Source organism: Equus przewalskii, chromosome 18, assembly GCF_037783145.1.
Source record: "Equus przewalskii isolate Varuska chromosome 18, EquPr2, whole genome shotgun sequence".
Taxonomy (NCBI): Eukaryota; Metazoa; Chordata; class Mammalia; order Perissodactyla; family Equidae; genus Equus; species Equus przewalskii.
The window spans coordinates 56,610,533-56,634,147 of record NC_091848.1 but is presented as its reverse complement, the minus strand read 5'-3'; the positions used below and the strand labels follow the sequence as shown (position 1 = coordinate 56,634,147).

Here is a 23,615-nt window from a genome sequence, read left to right as displayed (position 1 = left end):
GCGTAACACAAGGAGACCCTCCTGAGGTGACTCAGGACCACCCTGGGGGGCAGCAGCATCAAAGTAGGAACAAAGCGATCTGCTTCCAGAAGCTGCAACAGGGAAGCACTGTTTTCTGATTTCCATACTGGGATTCAGCATACAAATGCAGTTCTTTAAAAAAGGACCGGCAACAGAAAAAATAAAAAATCACATTTACCTGGGCATACAGTGCATAGCCTTCAGCACACCTTGGAAATTTCTTTATGACCTCTTCAAAACCTTTCATAGCTGCTTGGATTTGTGAAGAATTGTTTCCTGTATATGCCTGGCGATACTGTTTAAAAAATCAAAAAAGGACTATCAAATTAAGAACTCAAAAACTCAAGGAATGTTAACATATTACAAAAGTCACACAAAATTACAGACATATTTCCAGAAAAGCAGTGATCTGCTAACATCATTTGTGGCATCTAAAAGGGCTCCAAGGATCCAAAGGCTACGTACAACTAGGAGTTCACGGCCACTCTACAATTCCAAGATGTTCAGTGCTCCAGGAGAGGGTGTACTAACTTGTAAAAAGTTAACTCTGCAAATAAACGGGGGAATTTTATATCTACTATAATGTATTACCAGTTTACTGAAAGTGTTATAAAGCTCCTTCACCTAATAGCATTTTCAGCTATAATACAAATGTGTTTGTGAGCCAATTTTTCTCCAATAAAAGGAAAATTCTTTTAGGACTCAGGCTAACTGGAAGTGCTGCATTTCACTAGAAATGGACTGACTTTACCTGATTTTCAGCTTTGTGTTATCAAGAGCTCTACAAAATTGAGAGGACAGAGCAGTTATGTGGCATTGTGACTGCAGAGTAATCTCCTCAAGATGCTTCTGTCCTTTGGACTGGTTTATGTAGAGAAGCAGGGAGAACACTGAGCATGAAATCAGGGACAAAGACCCATCAAGAGGACCTCAAATAAAACATCCCGGGACACACAGGCGCAGTACCTCAATGAGGACATACACTTCTACTGCCCTAAATGAATGCGCTTTCCCCCTGCAGTTATCCTGTGAGGGGAAAAACAGATGACTTCGTAGACAATGAGATACTCATTTTTGTTAACAATGGGAAATAAAAATGATGTTTAGAAAAATACAAAAGAAAGTAGAACCTACCAATGCAAAACACTTCTGAGCTTGAGCCAGAGCAGACTCGGGTCTTAATCTAATGCACTCATCAAAATCCGCTACTGCTTCTTCAACCTGATCAAGCAGTATCTTCAGCTAAGAAAAACACACAGAAATAAACAAAATGCAAAATAACAGGAGCCCCGCTTAAGTACACACTGTGCCTCTTATCACAGCTCAGCATAATGCTAAGCACGTAGTAATTATTCAATAAAGAAGTACTTCAGTGGACTAGAAAATCCTGTAATTTTAAAGGAAAGACTCTAAAACTTAACCGTAGTGTCCGATTTTTTACAAAGCACTATAAACCTGCCACTTTTGCACTGAAGTTCTGACGACTCTCAAGCAAGAACCCTCGTCCTCTAGAAAACTAAACATCTCTATACTTTAAAATTTCAAAGATCAGACATCAGATAATTACCTTTCAAATTAATCTTAAGATACTACCAGTAAAGATCAAAATGTCAAGAATTTAAGAGGTTATTTCAACATTTCTTAAGACCCTTCAGACAGAAATATTACATGAAATTCTCCACAAGAAAGAACTTCAGCTTTTCTGTTATTATATGGAGCCCATACTTTCCAACATAACACCATAATGCACCCAAGAAGCCATGTAAAACAAGCAGGTTATAAAGCCACGTTTTCCCCAGATCAGGCTAAAATTGGGAACTGTTTTCTTCAGTATGTATTTTTACTAAAAAATGAGTATGCATGTTATAAAAGAGATTTTTTTGGTACTGTTTGGATAGTCCAGGCTAATATTTCCTTACAGCAAGAAGCCTACAAAAATCACTGTTAATTTGAACATTAACTCAAAATGCTCACTAAATGTTTTCAATGTTTTACTCATTAAAAACCTATGAACCAGAAACACCTGAAAAACAAACTTGAACTGGCAAGCCAACATTTGTAGTCTTCCTTTTCTCTTTCTTTAATAAGCAAATACCAGAATTATAGGGACAAATGCTTAAGATGGGACTAAATAAATGCCAACCCAGACTGTAAACCACTGTGGCACTCTGTCCACAGCCCTCAGAAGGGACGTAAGAAAACGCTAAGACACTCTCTGGGAGCTGGCTCCATTGTGTAGTGGTTAAGTTCATACACTCAGCTTCATGGCCTGGGTTTGCAGTTCAGATCCTGGATACAGACCTATACCACTTGTCAGCCATGCTGTGGTGGTGACCTACATACAAAATAGAGGAATACTGGCACATAAGTTAGCTCAGGGCTAATCTCCCTCAAGCAAAAAAACAAAACAAAACAAAAAGAGGAAGATTGGTAACAGATGTTAGCTTTGAGGGAATCTTCCTCAGGAAAAAAATTAAAAAAAAGAGAGAGAACATTCTCAAAAATGGTATCAAATTCCTCAACCCCAAGGTCAGAATTTTTGGTAAGAAAATTAAGATTTACCTGTCCTCGATGGTGATAAACATCTGCATTCTGAGGATCGATGTCAGCAGCCATGTTAAAATCCTGAGTAGACAGCAAAGGCTGCTGCTGTTGCATGTACATGCTGCCTCTTTTGATGAGAGCATTTGCTCTAAGCTACATATCCAAAATGAGAAAAGGTTCATCATTACTACTTTTTATTCCAACTTGTTTTTTTTTTTAAATAATGGCTTTATTGAGATATAATTCACAACCATACAGCTCACCCTTTTAAGGTGTAAAAATCAGCCGTTTTTAGTATATTCACAGAGTTGTGCAATATGACCCAGAAGAATTGCTGAGTCATATGGTAACTCACAAACTTTCTGAGGAACTCCCATCACCACTATCTAATTCCAGAATATTTTCATCAACCCCCAAAGAAATCTCATATAAACTAGCAGTCACTCCCCATTTCCCCCCAGTCCTCAGCCCCTGAAAACCATCAATCTATTTTCTATTTCTATTGGATTTGTATATTCTGGAAATTTCATATAAATGGAATTATACATTATGCCGTCTTTTTGTGTCTGGCTTCTTTTACTTAGCATAATGGTTTCAAGGTTCATCTATGATGTAGCATCTGTCAGTACTTCATTCTTTTTTAAGGGCTGAATAATATTCCATTGTACCGATTTACTACATTTTATTTATCTGTTCATCAGCTGATGCACATTCGAGTTCTTCCACTTTCTGGCTATCATGAATAATGCTGCTATGAACATTCCTGAACAAGTTTTGTGAGGACATTTGTATTCACTTCTCTTGAGTATGCACCTAGGAGAAGAACTGCGGGGTTATATGGTAACCCTATGTCTAACTTTTTGAGGAACTCCCAAACTAATTTCCAAAGGGACTTACCATTTTACATTTCTACCAGCAATGTATGAGAGTTCCAATTTCTCCACATCCATCTTTCTGATTATAGCCATCCTAATGGGCGTAAAGTGATATGTCTCATTGGATTTTGACTTGCATTTCCCTAATGGCTAATGATGCTGAACATCTTTTCATGTTATTAGTCATCTGTATGTATTTTTTGAAGAAATGTCTATTCAGATCCTTCTATTTTTAAATTGGGTTGTCTTTTTATTGTTGAATTGTAAGAGTTCTCTTTACACTCTGAATACAATTTCCTTATCAGATACATGATTTGTGAATATTTTCTCCCATTCTGTGGAATGTGTTTTCTTTTTCTTGATGATACCCTTTCAATCACAAAAGTTTTTAATTTTGATGAAGTTATTTGTTTTTGTTTGCTTGTATTTTTGGTGTCATATCTAAGGAACCACTGCTTAAGCCAAGGTAAAGAAGATTTCCTCCCATGCTTCCTTTTTAGGATTTTATACTTTTAGCACATACATTTAGTCTCTGATCTACTTTAGGTTAATTTTTGTACATGGCATATGATAGGCATCATTACTACTTGCCATTAAAACCAAGATTCACGATCATGAAACAATTTTTCAATCAATTTTTCAAGACAAAAGTACATAAAAACATCTTCCTCAATGAAACAAACAAGGATGCCCCCACAATTATAACAAAAATACAAAACAGAACATCTTTGTAATCAGCAGGAAATAAAATTAAAGATAATATTAGAGGGTATCTTCAATTTGAAAATCTTATTTTGAAAGGAACTTTCAACAAATACTTAGTTGTCATTACTTTTGTTTACCAAGAAGTTAACATACTTTGTTAGTAACACTCAGGCCTTGAAAATAACTTTTATATTCCACAAAACACATGAACGGAGATGAAAAAAGCCAGAGTTAACTTAATTCACTGAGGAAACAGGCCACAGAGATGTTAACAAACTAGTAAGGAATAGTTGGTGGCTAAGCTCCGTCTTGTTACACTGAATAGAAGGCTCATATAATTCAAGAGACCCTCTCCCCCTCTTAATTATGGAAATAATTACATACACATGATAACACTTGGAAAACGAAAAGCTGTTCCAACCACACAACTCCAAAAACTTTTGGTATACTTCAGTATATTTCTATATCATATTTTTAGAACCTGTTTCTTGCTTCACGTAACATGAAATCTTTCAGAATGTATTATTAAATGTGTTTACCTTCACTGAATGATAATCCTGTACTACAACGCATGTTACTTGCAGTGTTACTACAGCGCTGCTCTACTACCCTTACCCCTACCCAAGTAGAGTCCAACACAGCAGGCAGTGGCCACAGGAGAAGCTGAAGTTACTAACACTATAGAAAAAAAAATTCCTTCCCTAGCTCAAGATAAATATCATTGATATTTACATTTCAGTTTCACTGTACCAACTCCATCATCGTTAGGTGTAGTTTCCTCCAAAACAAAAACAGTCATTTGGAGAATGGCAATCAAAATGTGAAAAATTTGGTAAAGCATATCTAAAAGCCTCATTTTTATTTACTAATTTTTTTCACATGCACACACACATTTTTAAATGTACCTTCACATTAGCATCTTTCAAACTGATGACCTTATCTAAATCTGGTTTGGCCGCAGTGGCATTGCCAATAAGCAGGTAGAACGTGGCTCGTAGTAATAATGCTTCTGCCATGTATTTGCCTTGAGCATCTACTTCTTTTGAGCATTCACTTATGATTTTATCATAGTTTTCTTCTTCCATATACTGTTTGGCCTTTAAATATCCAGAACTGAAAATAAAAATGAACACAGGAAATTATTTACTAAGAAAGGACCAAATGCTAAAATTTGCCACATTAGGATACCTGAGTTAAGCAACTGTCCATTTCCCCTTAACAAGTTAATCAGCCAGCGTGGGACTGAAGCAGGGCAGGAGGGTAACAGATAGGATTTTTGATGTAGACTGGATTTTCTTGATGCCTTAGAAAAAGAGTTTTAAAAAAGGAACCAGCAGAGTCAATGGCAGAAACCTAGGGTTACTGCCCAGGCCTCGACATTTAGATATGTGGAAGGATGAGCTAATGACAGACTGATCTGCAATGTGAGCAAGGATCCTGTCTATTCACCTTCATATTGGTGGCACACTGGTGTCACTCACCAGTTATTTCATGACTAACAGAGAGAACAGAGAAATAGGGAAAAATCCAGTGAGTTTAGGGTCACAGAAGCCCAGGAAAGAGGCATGACCTGAGCTGTGCTTTGTAAAGACCACTCTGGCTGTACTGTGGAAATGGACTGTAAGGAGCAAGACTGGAGGTAGGGAAACAGCTGAAGGGCTCTCACCCAGAACTTGTGTGGTTTCACCTAAAAGAACAGACCTAGAACGAAGAGATGGAAACACCAAAAAAGCAAATTTAAATGAAGTCTCTTCCATCAAATAGGAGTTAAAACAAAATCACACACCTTCCTACTTTTAAAAATGCAGTGACCACAATATCACTATTCTTGATGACTTTTATTGAGGATGCTTGCAAAAGGCATTTTTTTGAACTGAAAAGAAATTTATATTGGATGACCAATATGAGGTGTTACATATATAAGGCACTGTAAATTAAAGTACATTTTTCTCATTTCATTTGTTACATATTCTGAATAGAGAAAACTGGCAAGTGACTTTAAATTTATATTGGTCAAAATTGTATAAACTCTGTGCTAACTTTTCCTTTAATTACATTCTAATATTCTCTGCACTCTAGTTTTATTTCTCAGCTCACTAGGCTAAGAAAATATAATTATTAAATCAGATTGGAAGTAATGCTGGTTCCTACTTATGGAGAACCTCCATGCTAGCTACTTACAAACACGACCTCTAAACCTCTCACTAACCCTCCAACGTATGTATTATTAGCCCCATTTTGAAAATGATGTAGGTAAGGTTCAGAGTAAAACGGAATTCAAACATCCAAGTTTAGGGCCAGCCCCGTGGCCTAGTGGTTAAGTTCTGCTTCGGTGGCCTGGGTTTGCAGGTTTGGGTCCCGGGCGCAGACTTACACCACTGTCGGCCATGCTGCGGGGGCGACCCACATATACAAAGTGGAGGAAGACAGGCACAGATGTTAGCTCAGGGCTCATCTTCCTTTAGCTAAACAAACAAAAAGCCTAACTCAGGTCCAATTCCAGCTGGTGCTCTGGTGAGAGGCATCCACGTCCTGCTACCTCTCAACACAGTTTTTAGAATAACAGTATTAACTTCATTATAGTTTTTCTGGGACAAGGACTATTTCCTAACCAGAAGAGGAAATTATTGGCATCATCTTAAACCTTTACTTTCCAACTACAATTTTCTGAAAAGACTGCACATGAACTAATTAAACTTTGAACATCTTGGTACAAGTATACACAGTATCCTCCCTTAAAAGGTGGCGAACAATGGTAGAAAATGGGGAGGTGCCAATCAAAGGCAATCTGTTTCCTCAAACCTTCTAATATGCCATAGATGCAAAACAATGCTTTGCTATAAGAATATTCCCTTCTCTTCCACACTCGTTAAAAAACGTCATGTTGGTAATAATATTATACCATCTCTTAGAGAAGAGAGCTAACCTTAACAGCAAAACACAAGTACTGACAATTACAAATGGATAAGCAGGCTAGGTGGCTTAGATACTACATTTATCACTTGATCTCCAGTTGTAAACACAGTATCTTGCTTGGTTTCAGCTCTCTATAGGAGCAAACACAAGAAGCCCAAAGAATGGCATTTTCTTAGATAAGCAGAAAAAACCTTGAAGAAAGTTTCTCTTTTGGGTACTCCTAAGCATCTCAGAGGTTATAAATTACACACTTCCTGCACTACAACATTTAGATGTTGAACCAGACGATAATTTTCCGGAAAGTGCCCTATTCACTTAGTGAACCACTTGACGCACCGAGAGTCCTCTGGAGAATGTCACAGAGGGTTCTAAACGCAGCTCCTGCAGGCAGGAAAACCTTGAGTCACCAGACAAGTAACTCTCATGGTGTAACAGACACGTGTGAGAGAAGTATTTTTATCATAATAATATTATATAATTTTTAGTGTATTTCTATCTATAGATAGATTTTTTTTTTGAGATGACTCAGTCCCAATTGGGCTCTATGGTAGCAAAAAACCAGAAACAAAACCAAAAATCCCCCCCAAAACATTAAGCAGACACTATGCTTAACACACTTACTTTTCTTTCACCTCTAAAGCCTCCCCTTCCTTGTCTTTATCTTCATCAGACTTCTCTCCTTTAAGCATGGGCTGAGAAATTATATCATCCGTGAAAGAACTGAAGTAAGATTTGATAAACTGTGGAGATGGCATCAGAGGTTCACGATTCTGAAAATTAATCATTTTAAATAGATCAGAATGAGAAAACACTAAAGAAGCAGGTACACTTGTAGAACAATGAGAATGACTGTCGTAAAAATTGGAATCTCATTTTTAAGAGGCAGTGGAAATGGTAAAGCTGCCAGTCCTAACAGTTCAAAGCAGGTTTTATTTTTTTTTATTTTTTGCTTTCCCAATTAAAGTATATTCATGATGGCATTGTACAACTGAGTGAGCACCACAAAGTGGACGGGAAGGCAGGAGGTACGGTCTTGGGTGGGCTGATTGCACCTGAGCCAGGACAGAGCGTTGAACTACCCCAAAACAAACCTTAAAACATCAGATGTGGTTTTGGAGTGAAGAGGCTGTGGAACCCTCTGAGAATTCCTGGCAGCGAGAAGTTCGTCCACCTGTGCTACGGAAATGTGGTGCTGCAGCGAAGCCTTTAGGAAGAGGGGGCACTGTTCTGAGCACGGGAAGACGATGACCAAAACCACTGGGGGAGATTCTCAGCTTCAGCAGTTGAGACTAAATACCCAAGGGCCAGAGGCTGCTGCTTCAGCTCCTCAGGTGCTTCTCCAGAAAGAAAACGCTCACCCTGGCTCTGACCAAGCTGGAAGTGAGAGCCCACACCAATTCCAGAAGGACAGCCTGGGGAGGGAACTGGGGAGCAGTTGGGAGAGGAATGGAGGTTCCCAGTCATTAATATGCCAATGCCATTGTCCAAATCATCTGGGAATGGAAGGTCAACAAACATATATCATCATTGTTGGGGCTAAATCCATCAAAGTAGGTTTTAAATGAGAGCCTTTCCCCTCTCCAAAGTTATAAAATATCCAGAACTCTTAGAACCACTAAAAGTAAAGGAAGGTGAAATCTGGAACACAAAAGGCAAATAGCTGCTGAGTTAAAATTATCTCCTTCTCCTGGTCCCTGTGCTAGAAGACTGGCATCTCAGTTTATCACTCAAGCCCACATCTTACACAAGTGCTGCTGAGACGTGATGTCCATTTACCATGGGCTTTCGTCTGTCCGCTAGTTGTACTGCATCCAAAGATCTCCGTTACAGTAAGTGCCACTGACAGAATGAAATCACATTTCCCATTTTAATTATTACTTTTTGGCATGGCAACCTGATTCATAATTATAGGAGTATTTTGTTCCTCCTTATAGTACATTTGAGATGATAAAGTTTTAAAGGAAGAGGGAAGAGTGAATAAAATAGCCAAAGGGCATGATACATTTTGGATCCTTTATCTACATAACCCAGACCAAAGATTTCAAGACGGAAATATGGTATTTTCAATTATACGTATAACAAATATCATTTCCATTATTTTGGTAGATTTAATATCTTTGTATTTGAAGGAAGGAAAAAAAAGGAATCTGGCTTTGTAAGTAAATGATCTGATCTAGGATAGATGAGAATGGGAACAAGGAAAACTGAACAGGAAACCTAAGGGAAAACCCCTGTTTTTGTGCTCTCTCTGGAGAGACATTCAATGTGTCTTAATTTAGGATTATACAGATAAATATTTTAAATCAAATGGCCACTCATCGAGTGACAAATACGCGTAACTTCAGTACTTCACTACAGACTCTGAGTAGGAGAATACAGCAGCAATCACTTCCCACTCTGGGGAAAAGCTTAAACAGAAATTTAAATGGCACTTATTGGAGGCTGAGTAAATCATTAATATCTTTTAGTTTCCTAGTTCAGCTTATAAAATGAAGCTATCCACCTCTCTGTCTTCCACAGAGTTGCAAATTGAAAATGAAAACAATGTTACAAGTAACAGACTTAAGTATCAAAGGAACTAGATACAAATTCTCGCTCTGCCACTTATTAGCTATGTGACCTTACATATGTCATTTGCAGTTTCCTCATCGCTAAAATGGCAATAAAAATACTTGCCTTATTTATCTTATAGGGTTATTGTAAAAATAAAAACAATATGAAAACTATCTTGTGATTTACAAAGTGGCAGCCAAACAGATTAGAAAATACATGTGGAAACTGATTTGGAACCTCTGTAAATGTTGATTATCTTACATTTTCTTACCACCCTGCAGTGCTAGCAGTCTAACTACTCAACAGTAACAAGATATTAGAACACACAAGGAAACTAGGTTCCTTTGAGTTCAATTTTTGAGACTCCAACACAGTATTTTACCAAGCGTTCTGAGGAACACCAGGTCATGAGACGCGTGAGGGAAAAAAGGTTCCATAGTTTGGAGACTGAGAGCCACTATGCTGTGCTCCTCTCGGAGAGTCACAACACATCCTAGCACAGGAAAGTCCTGCAGTGAAGAAACTTGTTTTAACTCTAACATTCAGAGACATAAAGTTAAAAATACATACAGCTCATTAAAATCAATTTAAGAGAAAAGCAAGTTATTAAAGAAAAAAGGAAAAATAGCCTCAATATTACTGAAATTTAGCAGAACAACTGCAGTGATGTCTATGGTACTCCCACGGTACTCTACTTAATCCCTCTGTGACACTTCACCAGAATGTGCCTTTTGTACTTATTAATAGTCTCTCTCACCAAACTGTAATTCAGTAAAGGCAAGAATCATGCCTTTGTACCCACCCTTCTAAAATGCCCACGACAGAGCTTTGTCCAATAAATGTTTCTTGAATTAAACCATCTGTTACTAACTGCCTAAAACCAATCCCAATTTATCCAGTATACCTTTAAAAACTTTAATGATACAGAATAGGGGTTGGCAAGCTTTTCTGAACAAGGCCAGAGAGCAAATATTTTAGGCTTTGCAGGCCATACAGTCTCTGTCACAACTTCAACTCTGCTGTTGCAGCTTAAAAGCTGCCCAAAACAATGTGTGAGTGGCCAAGTTTCAACAAAACATTGTTTATAAAAACAAGTGGGGCAGACTGGATTTGAACCACCTCTAATACAAATGAATTCTTTCAATATTCCCCAGGTACAATATCGGACACAGTCTATATTCTTATTTTGAAAAGATAAGCAACAAAAGACCAAGATTACAGGAAAAAGAAATATAATCCAGATCTAATTTCAGTCGTTCCCATTGCCCTCTTGACCAAATTTAAGCAGTATAAATTAGAAATGACCCTTCACAATATATACTTCCCCCCCTCTACTAACCAACTCAGAATAATTTACCTTGTATTTTTCTTTGGCTTTCTCTTTTCCAAGAAGTTTGAGAACTTTATCAGCTAACAGCATGCTTTGTTGATTCTGGAACCCTTCTAATATACACACAGCAGTGACATCTAGAAATGATGTAAAAACAAGAGTAAATATGGAATTATTGCAAAGATGATCAGCAGCATCAAATGGGCATAATGTTACCACAGAAAGCCAAACTAAATTCAGAGCCTAATGTGACTATCAAATTCATTTCCAATAAATTGATTAACAATTTAGTTTTATATCTATGACCAAACTCAAAGCTCAGAAAGTCACTCCACTTCTCTGGGATTCACCTTCCTCACCTGTGAAATGAAAGGGACTGTACTGTATGATTTGTGACGTTTCTCACCACCCTAACATTCTACATAGCAAAGAAAAAAAGGGAACCCAGGAATATTCCCTTCTGGCCAGTAACTCTAGGCCAAATCAACATAACATGGCTCTCTCATGTCTGGTATTTTTTACAGGCCTCAGGGTTATTCCTTGTATCCAAAGCCATTCTGCCACAGAACTCTCAATTTAAATCTGCTTCAAAATACCATTTTCCTCTGGTTATGCCACAGCTCAAGGTACACTGGTTTGAAGTTAAAAAGATCAGTGGTTCCTTAACCTCTCAAGCTTGGCTCTTGCATCTTTCTGAACTCAATTTCTCACGATTTCAAATCCTTGCTCTTCCAAACAAGTCAATCTACTATATGTCCTCCTGATAATTTGACCAGTGCCAATATCAATGTCTTTTTCCCATCTCATTTCTCCTCTCTAAACTCTATTTAACGTCTTCTCTATAAATTATTATCTGTTAATAACTTCAAGGCCTGGCTCAAAACTCAGAATTCTCTTTTCCAAAGCAACACTCCTTCTACCCACCAACAGAGAACATGACACCACAAAACCTCAAAGTTTTCTAAAATGTTCTCTAAACCGCTCTACTTGGTAATCCAGATTTTTTTAATAAAAAGGTTTTTTCCTTTTAAATAGTAATGTTATTTTTAGAAAATAATTAAGGCTAGATCTGATTATCGATGTTTTTAAAGCAGATTTAAATATGTGGTGGAAAGCACTTCTAGATTGCAGAAATTAAACTTTGCTTTAGCTCCATGTCACTTCGAAGAATGTACTTTAAAAGCCAGTGGCCTCTATTCTGATTGAAATTTTGGCAGCAGATATAGCCAATTAGAGGCTGCAGAATATTTACAGTATTTAGTGAAAATGGCAAATTCACCCATGCTTGTTACTAATTACATACTCGCTAATTGGATATAAAATAATGCTTGAAATACCAAAGGCAAAAAACAAATATTGTCCTTAGTGATTCACCTCAAAATTATTTCATATTTATATAGGATATTAACTGAAAATATGTAGAATCTTAGAAACACTATCACTTATTAAAACCTCTTTTCTGATTTCTTATTCATGGAATTACACTGATCTCATTAATTGCCAAGTTTAAAATATGTGGTATATAAATTTCAACTCTTAATACTCATTTAATTCCATAGTTGGGAACAGAGACAATACTCAAGTATCAGCAATCTCAATTTAAACTAGAAAACACAGTCTCAACTGAGGAAGAGTCAAACTTTTAAAATACAACTGATTTCTCTACTCGTAGCTGAGTTTCATGTAAATTAACGAATGACTACAAAGCCTCCAGTAATTTTCATATGTAAACACAAAAATACCCTCACCTTCTAAACATTCCTTCTTATTGTCTAGCTTCTCATGGGCTTTTGCACGTCTAAAGAGAGCTTTCACATATTTGGGATTAAGTTCAACAGCCTTTGTACAATCTTGTGCCACCTCTTTCCATTTTTGCTGTAATTGAAAGTATTAAAAAAAGTCACACTAAAGGAAGCACCATTTGACAGAAATCAGTTTTCCAAACTTAAGCTGAGTATTAAGAGTCCCACAATAGAAAAAAATATTCCCAACACATACAGAGTTAATATCCACAATACATTACAACAGCTCATAAAAATATCTGTAATAAAGATAAGCAACCTGATTTTTAAACATAGGCAAGGACATACTTAGGCCATCATTCTTCCACCAAATCTGCAGACCTCCCTGCATCGATGTGCTCACACACTCTCCTCCTTCCCCTGTTAGTGTTATCATCTAACACTGAGGGAGTGCTCCTCTTCATCCAAGGCCAACCCTCCACTCGCGATCTGGATCCACACTCTCCCCACTTCAAGGACTTCACTCTGGTAGCTACCCCACCTCTGCATCAATCTGCTTCCCTACTCAATCATTCCCAGGAGCATAAAAACATTTGCTCAGTATTGTCCATCGTTTAAACTCTCCTTTGATTCCATAAGGCCTGCAGCTACAACCCCATCTCGCAGCTCCTCTTTACTGCAAACCTCTGACAAGCTGCCACTCTGCTTGATTCCCATCACCTCCTGAATTTCCTTCGCTGAATTCTCCCCTCTGCTGCTCTCCACATGTTGGAACCCTCCAGGCCTCTCTTCTCTCAGGTTAGGTGATCACATCTATTGTCCTAGCCTTACGTAACATCTACAATTAGATGACTCCCAAGTGTATCTCTTCAGCCCAGACCACTCTCCTAAAATAGAGACATTTCTCAACTTAACTGTCTACTTAGCTGTCTCACCCCTTCCCCTCCTCTCCCTCTCCACTATCGTTAAGATTCCTGCTTCTCTTGGCCCTTCACCTCCAATGCAACAGCAAGTTCTGTTGGTCTCAGCTTTCCAAACATTGCAAGGCTTTGCCAGATCTGGCCTCTGCTACCTTTCCAATTTCCTCTCTCTCTACTCCAGGACCCTTTATACTAATTTTTTTTTTTTTTTGAGGAAGATTAGCCCTGAGCTAACTACTGCCAATTCTCCTCTTTTTGCTGAGGAAGACTGGCCCTGAGCTAACATCCATGCCAATCTTCCTCTACCTTATATGTGGAACAACTACCACAGCATGGCTTTTGCCAAGTGGTGTCATGCCCAGACCCGGGATCTGAACCGGTGAACCCCGGGCCACCGGGAAGTGGAACATGCGAATTTAACTGCTGTGCCACCGGGCCAGCCCCGCTTTATACTTCTTTAATTACACCAAACTCTCTCCGGTCTCAGAGCAATTATACATACTGTTTCCTCTATTTGTAACACTCTCTTCTCCACTATTTTATGCACCAATCCCATCTCTGGTCATTCCTCTATTACAGAATCATGTGTTTCATCAAAGCATCTATCAAAACATCATTTAATAGTTTACTGTTCAGCTATCCTCGAGTTCCATGTATAACTGTTGCCTTTTATAAACCCAGCTCCTACCATAGTAACCTTCCATATATGAGACAGTCAATAAAATTTCGTTGAATAAATAAATGCAGAAATACAAATGCTCAACAAACAGAGAAAAGGATGGTCAACTTCAGCAACACCTCAAGCGCAAATTAAGACAATAATATAGTATTTTTCTCCTGGGAGAGTGGCAGAAATTATTAAGACTGATAATACCCACAGTCAGTGAGAATACTGAAAATATATTATTACATGCTCATATATGGAAATGTATTACTATATGCTCATACGTTATGGTTGGGAGTAGGTACTGATGCTACCTCTTTATATTTCCTGTTTCTAGAATTTTATTCTACAACTTCATCCTCCCCAAACTATGCAAAAATATTTATTACAACACTGAATGCAAGAGGGAAAACAGGAAGCAATCCAAATGTTCATCAACAGGGAGATGTTTTCCACCATACAACCATACAACAGCTACTGCATAGAGCCTTTAAAAGGAACGAATGTGCTGTGCATGTTCCATGAAAAGCTCTATGTTGCAAACAATATGTATAATAGGAACTCATCTTTGGCCTATTTTTCCCCACATATGCTACTATTACATTTATGGAGACAAAAATTTGAAGAAACAGGCTCAAACTGTCAAAGAGGACAGGGTCACCAGAAACTTTTACTTTCTGTATTACCTAATTTCATAAAATCTGATATATATAACTTTAGATTATATTTGACCAGCAAAACTAAATTTGTTCTTAAAAAGTTATGGACAATTAAAGGACATAAAAACAAAACAAAAATCCTATAATTTCAAAACAACTTCAAAAAATTTATTAGATTTGAGTGACATTAACTGAAACATTATGCAAATAAAGAGAAAAAAGAGAAGAGAAAAAACAACCTAGGATACATACCAACTGTTCAAAGGCAGCAGCTCTGTTTTGATAAAACGTGGAAAGGTCAACGTTCTTCTCCGTTGGGCACAAACCGATAGCCTCGGTATAGCACTGAATAGCTTGTTCATATTTTCCTGCTTTAAAATATTTGTTGCCTTTGTTCTTGGCTGCTTGGGCTCTATCAAGAGAGTTCTAAAATGAGAGGAAACCAAAAACACTTATCACTACACGGGAATGGATTCAGATCACGGTGACTAAATGCTAAACTGACAGAAGAAAAATGGGAGGGCAGAATGGCTGTTTATAGTGAAAGCTGCTTCATAAATATATCTGCATGGGATAGAGTTCTCAGCAGTAAGACTGCTAAGTCAAAAGGTTTACATATTTTTAATTTCAAAAACACTCAGATTTTTCCCATAAAGGGCTATAGTTCTTTAAAGTACCACTTTTCCGCGATTCCTGTCAGCAGCAGGTGTCATTGCTGTGTTTAATTTTTGCCAGTCTAATGGGTATAAAACAGTGGTTCTCAATCAGGGGTGATTTTACCTATCAGGTCACATCTGACAATGTCTGGAGACGTTTTTGATTGTCACAACTGGGGTGGAAAGGAGGTGGTACTGACATCTAGGGGGCAGAGGCCAGGGATGCTGTTAACATTCTACAACGCACAGGACAGCCCCCCACAGCAAAGAATTACCAGATCCAAAACGTCAACAGTGCCAAGGCTGAATAACCCTTATAAAGGTTTACCCGTATAAAGTAATATTCCAACATTATTTTCATTTTCCTATTAATGAATTTGAAAATCTTTTCATGTTTATTGGCCACACGGCTTTCTTACTCTAAAAACCACTTCTTCATGTGTAGTTGCTATTTTTCTATTAGGCTGTTTGTCAAGAGTTTAAAATAGATTGTAGAAACACGCTGCTGTCTTCAATAAATAATTGTTATCCCAAATCTGTTGTTTGCTCATCAATAAATCTTTTGCACGCTTATCTTTGTCTCAGAGTCTGCTTCCTGGAGGACGCAATTTACACTCTTCACGTGTACATTATAGAATAGTTGGGAGTTAACACCTGCTGAGGACAGTGATGAACACTTCAATTAACATCTGGGAAGCATCTCTGTAGTTAAATCCAGTTATTCAGGTTCCAGCTACTAGGTCCAAGAGCTCTGTGGCAAGTCTACCCAAGATTTTGTTTGTCAACCTCATCCAACTTTAACAAATATGTGATTATGAAAAGATCCATATAATCTCCAACAGGTGAGCACTGTCAAAAAAAGCAGCAGAGGCAGGTGCTCCACAAATAACTTACAGGGGCTGTGAAAGGCAAGCTGCCTGGGGCCCAGGGCATCTCAGTCACAGAGAGAAGGAGACAGTAACCCTTCCTTACATCTGCTCTTTTCTCCTTACTCTTGCTTTATTTCTCTTTGTTGCTTTCCCCCCTTCATTTACCTTTTGTTTCCCTTCTCCTTTAGTCTGACTATAGCTATGGTTATTTTTAAAAGTATAGTGTGCAAAGAAGGATGTCTAGAAAATTCTACGTATCTAAGGTCAGAATACTAAACAGCTAGTTTAAGCTAGCCAGTGTCAACAAGGAACACGCATATTTTAAAACTAGGATGTGGGAGGATGAAAGGAACCAAATAAAGCACAAATAAATTAATAAATACAAAATCTTCCATTTGTCAATACCCTTAATCATCTTCCAAAAACTGCGACAGAGAAAATCCTCCACACAAAACATCCATAATAGAAGGCAACTAGGAATCTCTTACGTAGCTGTGGGCTCTGTGGGGCAACTACCAAGGTGATTTCTGGAAAACTGCACTTGAAGCAATCTCAACAGTCCTTCCAGTCCACTGAAGGAAGCAGAAGTCAGACTGGAGTAGGGCTGTGCCATCCAGAAGGAGTGAGGACACCGTACTTCCAAGAGACAAGTAACAGGCATACCTTGTCTCTGTCTTCCAAGAGAACACACTGTCAAGAATTGCCAACATTAAAGGAAAAGTAATACCACAAAAGAGAGGCACCAACTCAAATAGAAAATTGATATTTGGGAAAGCAAGATAGACCAAGCAAAGAGAAAAGTTAACATCAGAGGAATGAGAACCTATCACAGTCATTAAAAAAAAAAAAAAAAAAAAAAAGCCTGCTTTTAAAGTGCACCAATTAGATACCTTGAAAACCAAAAATGTTAAATGACAATGGAGTATTAATCCAGAAATTCCAACATCTATCTGAAGTTTAGAAGGAAAGGCAAAGAAAGGAGTGTTTAAAGAAATATCAGAAAAATTCTTGGAGCTGCAGAAAGTTCTGAAGAAAGATGATCTTGAACTTAAAATCTTATACCCAGCCAAACTAGCATTTAAGGTTGAACACAGAACAGAAGCAGAGGTGTACAACTTCCTTACCACTAAAAATAAAACCAAAGTGGGGCAGACGATCAATACAACAAAAAGTAGGCAAGGGAGGGTAAAGGAAGAAACAAAAAAGTAGAGTACATATGGCAGGAACCAGTAAACACATCAATAACAATAAACATGAATAGGTTAAATCTCCATATTCAAAAATTTTCAAACTGTTTAAAATAAAAAAGTTACTCTACATGCTGCCCATAAGGCATGACTTAAAACAAAATGACAGGTCAAAAAAAGAATGTAAAAAAGTTACAGAAGGCAAATACTAACAGAAAGAAGGCAGTATCAGACAAAACACCGTTCAAAAGCCTCAGATGGAACAAAGAAAGACAGTTTTATCAATAAAAGGTACAATCTGCCAAGAAGACATCATAACCAGGAACCTTCACGTGCCTAATAAAACTTTAAAATAATGAAACTCAATTACTTTTGACATTAATACAAAGAAAACTATTTCAATTTCTTGCAAAAAGTTTACAATGTTTCTATGTCATTGAGAACATGGCTAATACACTCCCAGAACACAAGGGACTGTTAATATAGAAAATAATGTGGCATATTAAATGCATGTGAGAAGTATGTTTGACTACAAACACACTGAAGATTTATTTAACATTTTTACTAAAGATCTGCAGCTTAAATAAAAAGAACATTCTCTAGGCTGAGTAATGGCCTTGTTTCATTAGCACAAACAGGCATGAATTCTTTCCTGTCTACTACGAATTTAAGGCTAACTGATATAATACAGAATACAAAAGGCAGCCATAGCTAGGGGCTAGGGCTGACAAGCCAAAAGAATAGACAGAAACCCAGAGAGGTACACAAGACTTCCTCTTCTTAGAAAGATGGATACTTCTTATTTTTATTCATCAAAGTCTAAATCAACCTAAAACCAATGAACTGAATCTTTCCATTAGCTATTTCCCTCCAACTGGTTAAGTTTTATAATAGCTTCCTTTAAAAAATTATTACAAATTCTTTAACTCCTAAGGCCAAAATCAGAGCCTGCTTAATTTCCTTTCCTTACTGTAATGTAGAGAAACGATGTTCTGAATGACATTAAGTGGAAAAGGATCAAATTATATAGGCAAATCATCAAATCACAAATTTCTTCCATTGCTCCTCCACCACCACTCCAGAAAGCAACCAACCCACATCTTTGGACAGCATGAACCTGGTTAACATCGCCATCACCTTCTGCTCACAGCCCGCCCTTTACTTTCTGTCCAGCTGCTTCCCTTCATTCCATGTTCCCTTCATCCATGTTTTATGAAGAATATGGATCTTTATCATTAGAATCATACCCAGATTCACACTCTGGAACTGAAACAAAGGAAACCAATTCAGGCATCATATCTTGCTCACTACTGACTCCAAGGCAGAAGGGCACTAAGTGAAAAGACAAAGGGAAGCATCAGCACAACTAGATGTCTGTCTTTATTTTTGCCAAGCACGTACAATTGCATTCATTTTAGTTAAAAGCACATCTGACGTGACTCCACCGTACAACGACCAACAGGATAGTCTTTATTCTGAGGCAACACTAGAGGCCAGTGCAGAAAATAAGTTAACTGGCAGCCTCTCAAAAGAACTACCACTGACCAAAACACTGAAATCTCACCGTGTACATTAGGTGATTAGCAAATCGTACCACTAATAACCAGAAAATTATTAGTCCAAAGAGTAGCAACCGCATATATACACACACATAACATCCAAAACTATCTGGGTAAGACACAAGGGTTAAAAACAAATAACTCAGGAAATAAATCTAAAAGGAAAGAATGAGAAACATAGTAAATAAGTTCATTTTCTCCCTCTCCAACAAATATTGTGTGTTGAAACTTATCAACTACCAGGCACAACCTAGGAACCTGCCCCCCAATCCCTTACAAGAGGCAAATCGGTTCTGGAAAACAAATTACACTTAAAGACCAAAGCTACAGATATAAGGTACAATCTCAGTGAATTTAGTGGACTACAAAGTAAGAAAACAATCAGGGTTTGACAGTGAAAGTTACTTACAAGAATCTGCCCTGGAACAAAGATGACTAACAGAGGACAGTTAGGAAAATACTCCAAGGAGGAAAAACAACCCTAAAAGAGTTATTTAGCACACACCCTGAAGAAATTCAGGAGACCAGAAAGGACCTCTAAAACAAGTCCTGTGATGGTAAAATGACTACATTACAGAAAGCTTTTAATGACATACATTTGGCAATAAGGAATCACTGTAAATTCTTAGCAAGTATTTATATAATATTATCTTGATGATTGCATATAGTCACTGTGAAAGAAAATGAGCTAAAATTAGGGACATTAATCCACGTGTAAGAAAATAAAATGCATATTAGTTTATCACAATTACACATTTATACGCATCCAGTTAAAATATACATGAGGTGGTTCAATAATGTCTCTCTTAAATGGCTTTATTCCCTTAAATTTACCAAATTCCAAAAGCATATTTTAAAATTTGAATCCCAACTTTACAGAAGTGGCAATCAACTCTGGCACACTTAGTGCATGAGAAACAATCTTTCAATACTTTATTGCCCAACTGTTACTTTTATATGAGTCAAACCCAGGATAATAAGAAAATACCTAAGATAATAAGAAAGTCCTTTCCCATTTTATGTCCTGAAATTTTAAAAATCTACAACCAATTTCACTTACTAAATCATTATACAGTATAATCTTTACCTAAGCAGAACCTACTTCTAAGAATGCTGCTTTTGCAGGATTATGGTTGTACTTCATAAAAAATCAAGTGATTTATAAACAAAGAATGTCTATATGAGGTTTAAAACTGTTATAGCAATTTCCAGGATCTACTGGTAAATTAAAAATAAAAAGCTGGGGGGCTGGCCCCGTGGCCGAGTGGTTAAGTCCGCGCGCTCCGCTGCAGGTGGCCCAGTGTTTCGTTGGTTCGAATCCTGGGCGCGGACATGTCACTGCTCATCAAACCACGCTGAGGAAGCGTCCCACATGCCACAACCAGAAGGACCCACAACGAAGAATATACAACTATGTACTGGGGGGCTTATGGGGAGAAAAAGGAAAAAAAAAAATCTTAAAAAAAAGCTGGAAGTTTTGAAAAAAATATTCAACTTGTGGAATTAAATATATATATAAAAACTTAGAGAGGTCAAGGAATGAAGCTTCATTGGCTCATTCACTCCACACCTGCTGTGTGCCAGGCATTGCATTAGGTTCTGAGAATACAGTGGAGAGAGAGAGAGATGGTCCCAGCCTTCACAAATTGAAGATCATAGTAGGAAAGACATGAATAAGCAACCCTAGGACCATGTGGTGAGCGCAACGGAGAGGTAAAGTTCACACAGATGAGAGGTAGGCTTAGAAGGTTTTCAGAAAAGGTGAAATGACCCACATTTTGTGACTTGAAGGGTGAGAAGGTAGAGGTACTGGGCAGCGTTCAAAGAACATCCAAAGGTGAGAAACAAGAGGAAGTGGCAAGAGATGAAGTTGAAGAGGTAACAGGATCAAGATCACGCAGGGTCTGAAATCATGATGAATTTGAACTTTATCTTATCGCTGATGAAGAGAACACCACTTAATGGTTTTAAGCATGGTCCTGTCAGGATTTACTCTGGTAGTGACCAAATGGATTGGAGGAAGACAGTTACGAGGGTAGCAGTTACTCAGTCAAGAAATAATGGTGGTTGGAATGAAGCAGTAGTCAGATATTTAAGACAGAGAATTTCCTGGATGTTTTTCTAGATTGGATGTGGAGGACAGGGGAAGAGTTAAAAGTCAGGTATGATATCCAAGTTTCTGGCTTGGGAAACTAGTTAGATGAGGCACATTAATTGATAAGGGGTATTCTCAGGAAAAACAGGAGTCCGAGTGTGAGGTAATGAAGGGAAGGTTCCTTTTATATTGTGGCCTCTTGAGAGGTCTGGGCCATAGACAAGAAATTAGAGAGCCATCCATAGATTAAGTGCTAAGTGAAGCTGCTGGAGGGCGAGCAGACATCCAGGGAAGGTACGGAGCATTAAGAATGCCTAGGACAGCCCACGAAGGTCACCAAAAGGAAGAGGCAGAGAAAAGAGCCTAGAAAGGAGACTGAGAAGAAACAGCAAGGGAGGTAGGTATCAGGAAGTTTAAAACAAACAAAGAAAATCAGGAGAATGTAGTGTCTCAGAAGCCACAGCGAAGTTATGAAATTAAGAGATGACAATGTGAAATACTGCCAAGCATCAAGTAAGATACAGATTGAAAGGTGTTTAGTGGACTTAATTACAAAGGAATGTCATTGGTGACCCTGATTTTTAAACAACGACTAGAAACAGATCATTTGGGGGAAGAAAATTACTTCATTTCAAAGATAACAGGTTACTCAGTCTTTGCTCCCATCATTAAAATGTTTAGGTACATCTCTCCCTTCCCATTCCAGAGGGCTTACTTAGATTAGTGGTTCCTAACCATTTCATGTGGGTAACTTCTGGGTAACATTAAAAAAACTTGATCACTAGCATAACCGTTTTTATCATCAGATCAAAAATAACTGGATAAGAAGCTATTATAAAGTTGATAATACTTGTAAATAAATGCACTTTTAAAAAGTCACAGGTTGTTTGAAAAAAAGAAATAACTTAAGATATCCGTGCAGCCAGGATACCAGGCTCGGTGTCATATGGGTGTGGTAGTCCCTTGTGATAACTCAGGCCCAGAGACTGAGAAACACTATGGACAAGATGATCTTCACAGAACATTTTGAACTTTGAAAATCTGTAATTCTTCACACTTTAAAAAAAATTACTGAAGCAAAATGGCACATCACGTTAGATTTTATAACGGCCCCAAATGGAACATGATTTAATACTTTAAGTACCTCAATCTCAGACGTTATCAACTGTGATTAGATGCCTCTCTTTAGTGAAATCCTAAAATCCTAATTAAACAAAAATATCAATTTCTGCTTTTGCTTTACAAATGTTTGCTATCCCAGATAAATGATAATTGTATATAGTCTACATTGCACATGCAAATCTCAAACCGATAGATAAAAGCCCAGATCATTTTGTTAGTTCATTGTACATTAAGGTAAAGATAAACTAACACACAAAACCCACTGATTTTCCATTTGCTCACTGATATTGAACTCTGAACCAACAATATTTGTCCATTCCTTCATTCTTTTAAAAAATATAGCTATTGCTCAGGTGGAGAAAGAACAGTTAGGGCGTCAAGATTCTGCCATTTTTTCCATGAGTTGAAACAAATGCTGCCTTACTTACAAAACCCACTGAAGTTGCCAATCTAAAGATGCTATGCAAAGAGAGCAATTTCTCCAACTACAGATAATAAATAAATTACAACTAATGGTCAGCTATATTTAGATAGTCTAATAATAACTCTAAGGACCACACTATAAAAAAGACCAAAAAATCATCTTTTGGTATCTATTAGTCACAAACAGCAAAAATACAAATTTCCATTAAAAAAAATGGCAAAGACATTCCTATTGTTGCTTTACTGAAGAATCATCCAGTAATTTAAAGCAAGATTACAGGTACAAGCGTGCAAATTCCACAAAGCAAACAACAGTATGTACAAGTATTTTGCTCAGTTTTATTTGGGTCAAAAATAAATCATTTCAAAGCATTTCAAGATACACAAAGAAGTCAATCAAAGTTTAATTTTTAACTGCAGTCAGCTGAATTAAAAAACTGATGTGATAAAACTACAAACCATGGAATTCAACAACCATCACAGTGTTGACCCAGACAATGCTGACAAACTGAAAATAAGATTTAAGGAAATCTAAAATCTGAAAGACAGCTTGCCAAATTCTATCAAATACCAAACGGGTGAGGTGGGGTAGTATTTGAAACTGCAACGAAATGTCAAAACCTAGTTCCGTGTACAGAAACTATATTATAGATCTGAGAACTTTTATGTATTTTTCATTCATCTGCTATTCTTGTGATTAAAATTAAATTAACAAATGAAACATGGAATGACCAGAGAATTTCAGACACATGAAATGACATAAGACAAGTTATGA

At 37.5% G+C, this 23,615-nt stretch overlaps 1 protein-coding gene across 1 annotated transcript in view; it reads right to left on the bottom strand.

Annotated features, from left to right (window-relative positions):
* Positions 1 to 23,615, bottom strand: part of TOMM70 (translocase of outer mitochondrial membrane 70) — a 34,598-nt gene that overhangs the window by 8,199 nt on the left and 2,784 nt on the right. Inside the window, exons 2-9 of the mRNA XM_008517497.2 lie at positions 15,182 to 15,355; positions 12,693 to 12,819; positions 10,972 to 11,081; positions 7,683 to 7,831; positions 5,051 to 5,258; positions 2,584 to 2,718; positions 1,156 to 1,263; positions 200 to 316 (exon numbers count right to left, since the gene is read on the bottom strand). Coding sequence (XP_008515719.1) covers positions 200 to 316; positions 1,156 to 1,263; positions 2,584 to 2,718; positions 5,051 to 5,258; positions 7,683 to 7,831; positions 10,972 to 11,081; positions 12,693 to 12,819; positions 15,182 to 15,355 — 1,128 coding nt within the window. The remainder of the gene's footprint in view (positions 1 to 199; positions 317 to 1,155; positions 1,264 to 2,583; positions 2,719 to 5,050; positions 5,259 to 7,682; positions 7,832 to 10,971; positions 11,082 to 12,692; positions 12,820 to 15,181; positions 15,356 to 23,615) is intronic.